General features: G+C 44.2%; 1 protein-coding gene across 1 annotated transcript in view; it reads left to right on the forward strand.

Moving 5' to 3' along the window:
* DNAH2 (dynein axonemal heavy chain 2) overlaps positions 1 to 13567 on the forward strand; it is a 121963-nt gene that overhangs the window by 3799 nt on the left and 104597 nt on the right. Inside the window, exons 3-4 of the mRNA XM_037987835.2 lie at positions 3241 to 3302; positions 7384 to 7554. Of these exons, the coding sequence (XP_037843763.1) occupies positions 3241 to 3302; positions 7384 to 7554 (233 nt within the window). The remainder of the gene's footprint in view (positions 1 to 3240; positions 3303 to 7383; positions 7555 to 13567) is intronic.

A 13567-nucleotide genomic window follows, 5' to 3' on the forward strand; every position in this document is an offset into this window, starting at 1 on the left:
CCGCCCTCATTTTGGCAGGGACTTGGTAGACTGCGGAGGTTCAGGTTCAGGACGACAGGAAAGAAGTCTAGATCTAGGGAGGAAAGTGTTTAAAGAGGCTGCCTCTTGTGGCTTTGACCTGAGGGATTCCTTTCCTGTGGGTGAGCCGGAGCCAGTAAGATTGGAAGGTTTTTGGTAGTTGTTGCTATTGCTGGGCTCTCCCTGAGAGCACTGGTCAGGGTAGACAGGACTATGAGCTAAGTGTAGACCTCCTTCTTTACCTGGAGCTCCTTTACACTGATACTAGCTTGTCAAGAAAAAAAGAAATAGAATCTCCTTCTAAAATTAAAGGTTGAGAGATTAAGCGTGGGCATGGGAGAAAAGTCCCTGGGCCATAAGAACCTGCCTTAGGTTCCAGGATCTTAGAAATGTGCAGAATTTATCCTTCTGAGTTCTGAAGAGCTCAGGTGAAAGCAGTTAAAATGGGATTGCTGGGTGCTAGGAGGAGTAGGGGAAGATGGGAGGGAAGGCAGTGAGGTTCGGTTTAGAGAAACCTCTGAGGAAGGAAGGGAAGGAGCTTTAAAATGAACGTGTTGGCCTTCGAATAGCAAGGATTTCTGCCTCTCCCACCTCTAAGCTTTCTTTTCTTTTATTTTTTCTTTCTTTCTTTCTTTTTTTTTTTTTTTTTTTTTTTGAGACAAAGTCTTACTCTGTCACCCAGCCTGGAGTGCAGTGGCACAATCTCAGCTCACTGCAACCTCTGCCTCCTAGGCTCAAGTGATTCTTGTGCCTCAGCCTCCCAAGTAACTGGGATTATAGGCATATACCACCATGCCCAGCTTATTTTATTTATTTATTTTTCTTGAGACAGAGTCTCGCTCAGTTGCCCAGGTTGGAGTGCAGTAGTGCGATCTCAGTTCACTACAACCTCCACCTCCTAGGTTCAAGCGATTCTTCTTCGTCAGCCTCCTGAGTAGCTGAGATTACAGGCGTGTGCCACCACACCCGGCTAATTTTTGTATTTTTAGTAGAGATGGGGTTTCACCATGTTGCCCAGGCTGGTCTTGAACTCCTATTCTCAAATGATCCACCTGCCTTGGCCTTCCAAAGTGCTGGGATTACAGGCATGGGCTACCGCACCCAGCCTCCCCTCGCCTAGTTCTTATCTGGAACCTGAATGCCAGTTTTCCCAAGGGAGTTGGATCACTCACCTACCGCTAAGCTCCGGAATTGCCTATTCCATCTTTTCACGCCTTCCTGCCCCGGCCTCTATGCCTCATTCCCCTCTTAGTTTTCCTTTCTGGAAGCCAGAGTGGAGTGTCCTGTTCCCTATGGCCTTTTGGTTATATCTCATTTGTTCCTTCCTCCTTTCAGTCCCTGGGGGATGGGAAGGCCACCAGTTTTACCCCAATCTCCTGTGTGACCAGTGATCAGGAGGCAGAGAAAGAGAGCCCTTGGGTTTTATGGGAGTCCAGAGTGGGCATGGCATTACTGAGTGCCCAGCAGGCCAGTGGTTTGGAGAAGGACTGATTCCTATGAGCCTCAACTTCTCCATGTGGGAAGAGGAGTGGGGGTAAGATGGAGGGCCAGAAGCTGCGTGCCTGGAATAACCTCAGTACTAACCACCTTCATTCCCTCACCCCTACCCCAGTCAGTGTTTGTTTTATTTTTAATTTTTTGGAGACAGAATCTCGCTCTTTCACCCAGGCTGGAGTGCAGTGGCATAATCTCGGCTCACTGCAACCTCCGCTTCCCGGGTTCAAGCAATTCTCCTGCCTCAGCCTCCCAAGTAGCTAGAATTACAGGCACCCGCCACCATGCCCAGCTAATTTTTTGTATTTTTGTAGACACGGGGTTTCACCATCTTGGCCAGGCTGGTCTCGAACGCCTAACTTCAGGCGATCCGCCAGCCTTGGCCTCCCAAAGTGCTGGGATTACAGGTGTGAGCCATCATGCCTGGCCCCCAGTCAGCTTTTTACATTAAATTGAGAGATAATTTACTGACTATAAAATTTACCCTTTTAAAGTCTACAATTCAGTAGTTTCTGGTATATTTGCAAAGCTGTGCAATGTTCCCGCTATCTAATTTTAGAACATTTTTATCCCGCCAAAAGAAAGCCACTTTAAGCACCTTGAGAAATTGGCACCAGGTGACTCCTGTATCTTTAGTTCTAAGTTGCATCAGAACCTCGTCTTTTAGCAGTCACTCCTGGTTCCCCCTACCCCCCAGATCCCAGGAACCGCTCATCTATTTTCTGGCTTTATGGATTGCCTGTGCTGGACATTTCATCTAGTGGCCTCTCATGACAGGTTTCTTTCACTTGGCACTGTGTTTTCAAGACTCATCCTTGTCGTAGCATGAACCGCACCGCCATGTCTTCTGATGGCTGAATAATATCCCACGGCATGTTTACAGCACATTTTGTTTATCCATTCCTCTGTTAGAGGACACTGGGCTGTTGCCACCTTTTGCCTATTGTGAATAATGCTGCTGCGAACGCTGTAATGAAAATAACTCTTTGAGTCCTTGCTTTCAGGTCTCACGGGTCTCTACCTAGAAGTGGAATTGCTGGGCCATTGGATGACTGCATTTAGCTTTCTTTCTTTTTTTTTTTTTTTTTTTTTGAGACAGAGTCTTCGCTCTGTCGCCCAGGCTGGAGTGCAGTGGCACAATCTCTGCTCACTGCAAGCTCCGCCTCCCGGGTTCACGCCATTCTCCTGCCTCAGCCTCCCGAGTAGCTGGGACTACAGGCGTCCACTACCACGCCTGGCTAATGTTTTGTATTTTTTAGTAGAGACGGGCTTTCACCATGTTAGCCAGGATGGTCTTGATCTCCTGACCTCCTGATCCACCCGCCTCTGCCTCCCAAAGTGCTGGGATTACAGGCGTGAGCTACCGCACCCGGCTTTTTTTTTCTTTTTTTGAGATAGGATCTCATTCTGTCATGCAGGCTGGAGGGCAGTGGCACGATTATGGCTCACTGCAGCCTCTGCCTCCTGGGTTCAGGTGATTCTCCTGCCTCAGTCTCCCGAGTAGCTGGAATTACAGGCACCCGCCACCACACCTGGCTAATTTTGTATTTTTAGTAGAGACGGGGTTTCACTATATTGGTCGGACTGGTCTCGAACTCCTGACCTCAGGTGATCTGCCCGCCTAGTCCTCCCAAAGTACTGGGATTACAGGCGTGAGCCACCGTGCCCGGCTGACTGTGTTTAACTTTCCAAGGAATGCCTTCCTTTTTGTATCTTTATTCTTCCCAGAGCCGCGGTTGGAGGGACCTCAAGCACAGAGTGAAGAATCAATGGAGCCTGAGGCAGATGTGGTAGGCCTGGGTCTTCCTTGCGGCAAATATTCTCCCCAATAACTGGTGAATCAAAGGATCAGTTGTGGTTGGCGCATGAGGAATTCTCTCTTGTCTGCCACTTCTTTTACCTGCTCTCTGCTGTTAGCCTACTCACCACAAATCCAGTTCACTAAGTAAAAGACGAAGTCCTCTGTGCCTTCCCCAGGAGAGAGGAGGGCTTTAAGTAAGGCACAGGTCTCTCTTCTCTCCCCACCTTGGGTCAAACTGTGATGAGCTTATTCATCATGTGGGTGAACACCTGAACAAGTTGAACGAGCTGGGAAGATATTGTCCTAATTGGATAGTAATTTCTAAGACATTCTCTTTCCACCTTTCCTTCAGTTCTTTTCTTTGGCTGAAGAATTTACAGAAGCTGCTTCAATCACCTTGAGAAATGGCACTAAATGACCTCTGCTTCTTTATTTCCAAGTTGCATCAAAGCCTAGTCATGACCATAGTTACCTGGGTGAGAAGAATAGAGTGGTGACCCTGACATTTTTCAAAAAGGGAGAAAAAAGTAATGACTATCAAAGAAAAAAATGGCAAGAGACAGAAAAGTAAAACAGAGAAAACTCATGGTATTATTGCCCAAACACATTTAATATTAATATTTTGCTATGTCTGGCCAGGCATGGTGGCTCAAGCCTATAATCCCAGCACTTTGGGAGGCCAGGGTGGGTGGATCACCTGAGGTCAGGATTCGAGACCAGCCTGGCCAACATGGTGAACCCCATCTCTGCTAAAAATACAAAAATTAGCAGGGCGTGGTGGCAGGTGCCTGTAATCCCAGCCACTTGGGAGGCTGAGGCAGGAGAATTGCTTGAACCCGGGAGGCAGAGGTTGCAGTGAGCCGAGATCGTGCCATTGCACTCCAGCCTGGGCAGCAAGAGCTAAACTCCGTCTCAAAAAAACAAGAAACAAAAAACGCCAAATGATATTGTGATATATATTTTACTTTTGTGCACAGGTTTATAAGTTTGTTTTTGTATAATCCTAACTTTATCATATGTTACTTTTTTTTTTTTTTTTTTGAGGTGGAGTCTCACTCCCTTCGAGCAGACTGGAGTGCAGGGGCATGATCTCGGCTTACTGCAACCTCCACCTCCGGGGTTCAAGCGATTCTCCCTCCTTAGCCTCCCAAGTAGCTGGGATTACAGGAATGCACCACCACGCCCGGCTAATTTTTGTATTTTTAGTAGAGACAGGGTTTCGTCATATTGGCCAGGCTGGCCTCAAACTCCTGATCTCAGGTAATATATCCGCCTCGGCCTCCCAAAGTGCTAGGATTACAGGTGTGAGCTACTGCGCCCAGCCCATATGTTACGATTTTGTATTACACCTTTTCACAAAATATTTTATTTTTATTATTATCATTATTGTTTGAGACAGAATCTTGGTCTGTTGCCCAGGCTGGAGTGCAGTGGCATGATCTGAGATCACTTCAATCTCCACTTCCCAGGCTCAAGCGATTCTCATGCCTCAGTCTCCTGAGTAGCTGGGACTACAGGTTCCTGCCACCTGGCTAATTTTTTTTTTTTTTTTTTTTTTTTTGAGACAGTGTCTTGCTGCGTTGTCCAGGCTGGTCTTGAACTCCTGGACTCAAGTGATCCTCCTGCCTTGGCTTCCCAAAGTGCTGGGATTAGGGACGTGAGCCACTACGTCCAGGTACCTGGCTAATTTTTGTATTTTTAGTAGAGACAAGGTTTCACCATGTTGGCCAGGCTAGTCTTGAACTCCTGGCCTCAAGTGATCCACCCACCTTGGCCTCCCAGAGTGCTGAGATTACAGGTGTGAGCCACCATGCCCAGCTATTGTTATTCACATTACATACTCTTTGTAAACTTTTTTTTTTTTTTTAAGAGACAGGGTTTCTCTCTGTTGTCCAATCAGGAGTGCAGTGAAACAATCATAGCTTCCTGTAACTTTGAACTCCTAGGCTTAAGTGGTTTTCTTGCCTCAGCCTCCTGAGTAGCTAGGACTACAAGCATGTGCCACCATGCCCAGCTAATTAAAAAAAAAATTCTTTTTTTTGTTTTTTTTTTTTTGGTGAAGATTGAGTGTTGCCACGGTTAGTCTTGAACTCCCAAGACTCAAGCAGTCCTCCTGCTTCAGCCTCCAAAAGAGCTGGGATTATACGTGTAAGCCACAGGGCCAGCAATTTGCAACCACCACTTTTCACAGCCATATAGTGTTCCATGTTCTATGCAGATACCGTAGTTAAACCATTACTCTTTGACATTTTGCCATTTCTAATTTTTTGCTCTCAGAATACTTTCATGAATATTATAAGTAAAACTAACACTCTTGAAATACTTAATATTTCCTTAAAATAGATTCTTGTATGTGGAGTTACTGAATCAAAGGATAAAGAACATTTCTATCACTTTTAATACCTCACGCGTTCCAAATGCATTATACTTTTTGCCCTCATGCTAGCAATACGACAATACACCTTTTCCGGGCCTGGGTGTTATCTGTTTAGCAAGGAATTTTTTTTAAAAAAATGATGGGCCGGTGGCTCAAGCCTGTAATCCCAGCACTTTGGGAGGCCGAGACGGGCATATCACAAGGTCAGGAGATCGAGACCATCCTGGCTAACACGGTGAAACCCCGTCTCTACTAAAAAATACAAAAACCTAGCCGGGCGAGGTGGTGGGCGTCTGTAGTCCCAGCTACTCGGGAGGCTGAGGCAGGAGAATGGCGTGAACCCGGGAGGCGGAGCTTGCAGTGAGCTGAGATCCGGCCACTGCACTCCAGTCTGGGCGACAAAGCGAGACTCTGTCTCAAAAAAAAAAAAAAAAAAAAAAAAATGATGGGCAATAAATGAATTTTTTTTTTTTTTTTTTTTTGAGACAGAGTCTTGCTCTGTCGCCCAGGCTGCAGTGCAGTGGCACAATCTCGGCTCACTGCAACCTCTGCCACCCGGGTTCAAGTGATTCTCCTGCCTCACCCTCCCGAGTAGCTGGGATTACAGGCACACGCCAACATGCCAGGGTAATTTTTGTATTTTTAGTAGAGATGGGGTTTCACCATGTTGGCCAGGCTGGTCTTGAACTCCTGACCTCAGGTGATATGCCTACCTTGGCCTCCCAAAGTGCTGGGATTACAGGCGTGAGCCACCGTGCCCGGTCTTCTTTGTTATTTTTATTTGTATTTGACTTCAAGTGAAAATATTTTTAAAATATATATATATGTGTGTGTGTGTGTGTATGTATATGTGTGTGTGTGTGTATATATATATATATTTTTTTTTTTTTGAGACAAAGTCTTGCTCTGTTGCTCAGGCTGGAGTGCAGTGGCGCGATCTCAGCTCACTGCAACCTCCGCCTCCTGGGTTCAAGCAATTCTCCTGCCTCAGCCTCCTGAGTAGCTGGGATTACAGGCATGCACCACCATGCACGGCTAATTTTGTATTTTTTTTTTTAGTAGAGACGGGGTTTCACCATGTTGGCCAGGCTGGTCTTGAGCTCCTGACTTCAGATGATCCACCCGCCTCAGCCTCCCAAAGTGCTGAGATTACAGGCGTGAGCCCCTGCACCCGGCCTTCTTTGGTGTTTTTATGTCTTTTTCACCTCCTCACTTTTTCCTTACTGCTGAACCAACTGACTTTTACCCAGTATTTTACACTTCTTTTGGACTCCATTGTGAAGAAATTGCTCCTGTACCCTCTCCCTTTTCCAGCTTGTGGTCTCACTGCTCCTAATTGCTTGATGTAGGCTAATATCCTACACATTCCCTTAATTCACTTTTACCTTTGAGATCAAGGGCTGACATTTTTAAAAACCACAGGCATAAAGATAATCTCTTGCACTGGGAGGATAATATCCCAGTCTTCCTCTATGATCTGTTCTTTTTTTTTTTTTTTTATGCTTAGAGGCAAGACATCTTATTGTTCTGTTTCTTTCAAAGCTTGAAAACTATCGTTCAGTTTCTCCTCACCATTCTGAACCTGTCTGGCTTCTCTCATCTCCCATGTCCTCACTTGTGATTGTGGATGGGAGGAATGACTCATCCTGGCAGTCGTAGTTACTTTGGCCCTCTGTCTGCTCTCCTTCTATAGAAGCCCCTCTTCCTTTCCCGAGCTGCGCTGACAGGACTGGCGGATGCGGTGTGGACACAGGAGCACGATGCCATTCTGGAACACTTTGCCCAGGACCCTACAGAATCCATCCTCACCATCTTCATTGACCCTTGTTTTGGGCTGAAGCTAGATCTGGGCATGCCTGTACAGGTGCGTACCCTACTTTCGCAGGTCAAAGGTGGTCCTACAGAGAGTTGAGGGCTCTCAGTTCCTTCGTCATCCTTAAGTCTTGTCATCTCCCGTGCCCACGGCACTCTGGGAGGCCGAGGCAGGTGGGTGGATCGTGAGGTCAGGAGACCGAGACCACCCTGGCTAACATGGCGAAACCCCGTCTCTACTAAAAATACAAAAACTAGCTGGACATGGTGGCGGGCGCCTGTAATCCCAGCTACTTGGGAGGCTGAGGCAGGAGAATCGCTTGAACCCGGGAGGCGGAGGTTTCAGTGAGCCGAGATCATGCCACTGCACTCCAGCCTGGTGACAGAGAAAGACTCTCTCTCAAAAAAAAAAAAAAAAAAAAAAAAAAAAGAATGCTATCATAGTCTAGTGGGGAAGACAGACATATAAGCAAATATTTACTATAGTTTGTGATCATGAGCAAAGCTTTATAGGACCGTTATGGGAGCAACTAATGGAGCCAGTGGAATTCTGGGAAGGCTTGATGGTGGAGGTGCTATTTGAGCTGGGATGAAGGGTAAGTAGGATTCCATCAAGACTAGGTAAGAGCTATCAGCGAAGCCTACTCTATGTACAAAGAAAAGAGAAGTAGTGGGAAGTGATACTGAAAGGGGCTTGGGGTCAGCTTGTGAAGGGCCTTGTTGTATGTTACACTCGAGAATTTGGCCACTATCCCAGAGAGTGCTATTGAAGTCTTTTATAGTTTAGATAGATAACTATTTCAACAATGTGGATAATACATTAGACAAGGGTAGACCTAGGGTAGGGAGACGGTTAAAAGATACATGGATAGGAAAATATTGCTGGTAGAATCTGGGCGGTGGTCGTATAGGTCGTCATTGTAAAATTTTTTGAACTTTTTTGTATATATGTTTGAAAATTTTGGAAATAAAATGTTGGAAAAGTTAAAAGGCTGTTGCTTTGCTCTTATTGGCAGCACATATACAAAAGCGGAAAGGATGAGGATGATTGCCATGGCCCTATGGAACAATGACACAATTTGTGAAGCATTCTGCATTGAACACGGGCAGAAGGCCTCTTGCCCCGTGCACTGGCAGTAATCAGCCACAAAACAATGAAAAAATATTTCATTCGCAAAAGGAATCAAAATTTGCAAAATATGTTTATATCTGAATATACATTTTAATATAAAAGTAGGATTTATATGAAAGAAAACAACTTTGTTGTAGGCCATGAAAAACGACTTGAAGAAATGATGAGCCACAACTTGTTTGTGAGTAGGAATCTTAATATCATAAAGATTATTTTATATAAAAAAGTATCATATTTGGCTCACGCCTGTAATCCCAGCACTTTGGGAGGCCGAGGTGGGTGGATCACAAGGTCAGGAGTTCGAAACCAGTCTGGCCAACATGGTGAAACCCCATCTCTACTAAAACTACAAAAATTAGCCGCGCATGGTGGCGGGCGCCTGTAATCTCAGGTACTTGGGAGGCTGAGGCAGGAGGATCACTTGAACCCAGGAGGCAGAGGTTGCAGCGAGTGGAGATCACGCCATTGCACTCCAGCCTGGGCAACAGAGCAAGACTCCATCTCAAAAAATAAAAAAAACAAAAAAACCCACAAAAGTATAATCTTAATGCAATTCTAGTCATACTGCCCAAATGCCACAGTTGCTAAATTCCTTGTGTAAAGGATTTAAAAATATCTCTAAAAAAATTATGAAAATGGCAAAGATGATGATGAAGAAGGAAAGTAATAGGGAGACTTGTAAATACGAAAATCATTAACTACAGTAATTAAAACAGAGTTGTAATAGGGCAAGACTATATACATCATAAGCAACAATAAAGAAACATTGAAAGCACAAAAACACTTTATAAGCAACAGTACAGAATTATAGGAAATACGAGGCCGGGCGTGGTGGCTCACACCTGTAATCCCAGCACTTTGGGAGGCTGGGGTGGGCGGATCACCTGAGGTCAGGACTTTGAGACCAGCTTGACCAACATGGAGAAACCCCATCTCTACTAAAAATATACGAAATTAACTGTGCGTGGTGGCGCAAGCCTGTAATCCCAGCTACTCGGAGGCTGAGGCAGGAGAGTCCCTTGAACCCAGGAGGCGGAGGTTGCAGTGAGCCGAGATCATGCCATCACACTCCAGCCTGGGCAACAAGAGTGAAACTCTGTCTCAAAAGAAAAAAAAGGAAATATAGGAAATATGAAAAATATAAAGTACAGAAACATATATAACGGCTATTTTTTTCTATAAAAATGGCATTAAAAAAAATCTGTGGGGAAGGATGGATTATTCAACGAATAGAATTGGGAAACATGGAACATGAAGCTTTTCAATTAAAAAATCTATTTACCATGTTGAAATATATATATATATATATTTTTGGAGATAGAATTTCACTCTTGTTGCCCAGGCTGGAGCTCAATGGCATGATATTGGCCCACTGTAACCTCCGCTTCCCGGGTTCAAGCCATTCTCCTGCCTCACCCTCCTGAGTAGCTGGGATTACCGGTGCCTGCCATCATGCCCGACTAATTTTTGTATTATTAGTAGAGCCAGAGTTTCACCATGTTGGCCAGGCTGGTCTCGAATTCCTGACTTCAGGTGATCCACCTGCCTCAGCCTCCCAGAGTGCCGGGATTACATGTGTGAGCCACCGAGCCTGGCCAATAACAGACTTAATTGTATTCCCCTGAGCTAAGATGGCCAATTGAAGCTGGGCGTGGTAGCTTGTGCCTGTAATCTCAGCACTTCGGGAGGCTGAGGCAGGCTGATTGCTTGAGCCTAGGAGTTCGAGATCAGCCTGGGTAACATAGTGTAACCCCATCTCTACAAAAAATACAAAAATTAGCCAGGCATGATGGTGCATGCCTATAGTCCCAGCTACTTGGGAGGCTGAGGTGGGAGGATCACTTGAGCCTGGGAGGTGGAGGTTGCAGTGAGGTGTGATCACTCCACTGCACTCCAGCCTGGGTGACAGAGTGAGAACCTGTCTCAAAAAAAAAAAAAAAAAAAAAAAAAAAAGCCAGTTGAAACTTCCATAAAAAATTATTACCCTTGAATACCTGATAAAATGAGCAAAAAGTAAAACTACCAAAAAATAAAGAAAACCAAACCAACCCAAAAAAACCACACCAAAAAAACCCCTGAGAGTAAACAAATTTAATCTAATACACTTTAAAAGTGGGTGACCAGTGAAAAACACATGCACCGAGTCAAAGAATGGTGCTCCCCCAGCTACACAGAGTGAACTTGAGAGGGTGTAATCAAATCTTAATAGAGAGAAAGGCCTGTGCCTTTAGTCATTTAGTCCCAGCTACTTTGGAGGCTGAAGCCAGAGGATCGCTTGAGCCCAGGAGTTCGAATCAATCCTGGGCAACATAGCAAGACCTCCATCTCAAAAAAAAAAAAAAAAAGAGAGAGAGAGAAGAGGAGCCTAGGTGGGGTTTTTTTTTGAGACAGAATTTTGCTCTTGTTGCCCAGGCTGGAGTGCAGTGGCGCCATCTCGGTTCACTGCAACCTCTGCCTTCCAGGTTCAAGCGATTCTCCTGCCTCAGCCTCCCAAGTAGCTGGGATCACAGGCATGCACCGCCACACCAGGCTAATTTTGTAATTTTAGTAGAGATGGGGTTTCTCCATGTTGGTCAGGCTGGTCTCGAACTCCCGACCTCAGGTGATCCACCTGCCTTGGCCTCCGAAAGTGCTGGGATTACAGGTGTGAGCCACCATACCCGGCCTGAGCCGAGGTGTTTTAACAAAGATTTTTCACTGCCTTAGATTAGCACTAACCACCTGTCCATTTCCCTGAGGCAATTCTCTTAGGCCAAAGAAAAGTGAATAAAACATAAAACACCCAACCCTTTCACTTTAACTTCCAGGGGCAAAAATAAACTGGTCGCTCATAGTGGGAGGTCAAGTCACCCACAGTACATTAGAGCAAAAAGAATGAGTTCACACGCTTGCTGCCCAAGCACGAGCAAAATGAAAAGAAATTGCATGGCAACTGCAAGCACGTTACATCAAAGAAAAAAGAGGAACAAAGCATGCAAAAGAGGAAAACATAACTGAATGAACAGAGGAGATTCCTCACAACAGTACCATGTTCTACTATAATTTAATAAGACCAGGAATTCAATTAAAAAAAAGTTGAGCTCTGAAATGATAAAATGTGAGAATAAGATAAAAGGGAGATTGCAGATTTTAGGAAACGAATAAAGCAGCATGTTACAAAACCAGTAGATTGGAAATAGCAAGGAACTGAATAGCTAACCCAGAAAATCCTATCACTGACAGAGGAGAGGCTAGAGGTAATCACAATGTATGCAGAAGAACAAGCCAAGGACATTAACGCAATTAGAGAAGCTAACAGATATGAAAGACTAACATGATGATCTTGTATAGAGAGCCAACAAATGAAACAATATAAATGTAAAAATAAAATACAAATAATTTCCCTGAAATGCAGAAGGAACTGAATCTGGGAATCAAAAAGGACACACTGTATTCCACAAAATTTGTCACACAGTGGTTAATGTCAATATACATCTTGGCTAAGCTACTCAATTGTAGGAAAAATTAATTCCTTAGGAATATCCCCTATGTGGTAATCTTGCTAAGAATATTTAACTTGAATCTGGCAATAAGGAGACAATCAGATAAATCCAAATTAAGAGACATATTGGAAAAAGAAAACAGGTCTGGACTATTAGAGATATCAATGCCATGACACGAGAATCGCTTGAACCTGGCAGGTGGAGGTTGCAGCAAGCCAAGATTGTGCCACTGCAGTCCAGCCTGGGTGACAGAGCAAGAGTCTGTCTCAAAAAAAAAAAAAAAAAGTTAAAAATTTAAAAATTATGGGCTGGGCACGGTGGCTCACGCCTGTAACCCTAGCATTTTGGGAGGCCAAGGTGGGTGGATTGCCTGAGCTCAGGAGTTCGAGACCAGCCTGGGCAACACGGTGAAACCCCATCTCTACTAAAATACAAAAAAATTAGCTGGGTGTGGCGTCATGCATCTGTAATCCCAGCTACTTGGGAGGCTGAGGCAGGAGAATCACTTGAACCAGGGAGGCAGAGGTTGCGTTGAGCCGAGATCACACCATTGCACTCCAGCTTGGACGACAGAGTGACTCCGTCTCAAAAAAAAAAAAAAAAAAAAAAAAAAAAGATAAATAAAAAAAATAAAATAAATTAAAAATAAAAAGAAAATCAATGCCATGAAAGAAAAAGGTTGGGAGTGGTTTAAAACTAAAGGAGACTAAGAGACATGAGCGATGTGTGATCTTGGAGTAGATTCTGGATTGGGTCTTGCAAAGCAGTGAGCTAACAGAACTCAAAATTGAAAGTTAGTGAGAAAACTCATAATATTTTTCATAATCTTTTTTTCTTACTACCGTAGAAAGGGGTCCTTTGGGAAGAAGCCTCTCTTCTGGATGAAGAAAAATTTATATGAAGCTCAAGAATTCCTTTATAGCTATTTCTATTTCTTTTTATTCGCTTAAATTCAAGTAAAATTAAATTTAATAGTTTTAATTAAAAACAGCTTGCTCCTATTTAAAAATAATGATTTTAATTAAATTTTCTATATGTATATAGCTATAGCAAAATATGTAGAATGTTTTCTCTAATATTAACTATTAATTTTTAGGTGGTGGAATTTTAGATGACATTTTAACTTTTATCTTTGTACTTTTCTGCATTGTTTCAATTATTTATATTTAACATATGTCATCTTCACAAAAGTAATAGTTGTTAAGCTTTTTTTTTTTTTGGATGGAGTCTCGCTCTGTCTCCCAGGCTGGAGTGCAGTGGCGAGATCTCGGCTCACTATAAGCTCCGCCTCCCGGGTTCATGCCATTCTCCTGCCTCAGCCTCCCCAGTAGCTGGGACTACAGGCGCACACCACCACGTCTGGCTAATTTTTGTTGTATTTTTTAGTAGAGACAGGGTTTCACTATGTTAGCCAGGATGGTCTCGATTTCCTGACCTCATGATCCCTCTGC

This window comes from Chlorocebus sabaeus, chromosome 16, assembly GCF_047675955.1.
Source record: "Chlorocebus sabaeus isolate Y175 chromosome 16, mChlSab1.0.hap1, whole genome shotgun sequence".
Classification (NCBI taxonomy): Eukaryota; Metazoa; Chordata; class Mammalia; order Primates; family Cercopithecidae; genus Chlorocebus; species Chlorocebus sabaeus.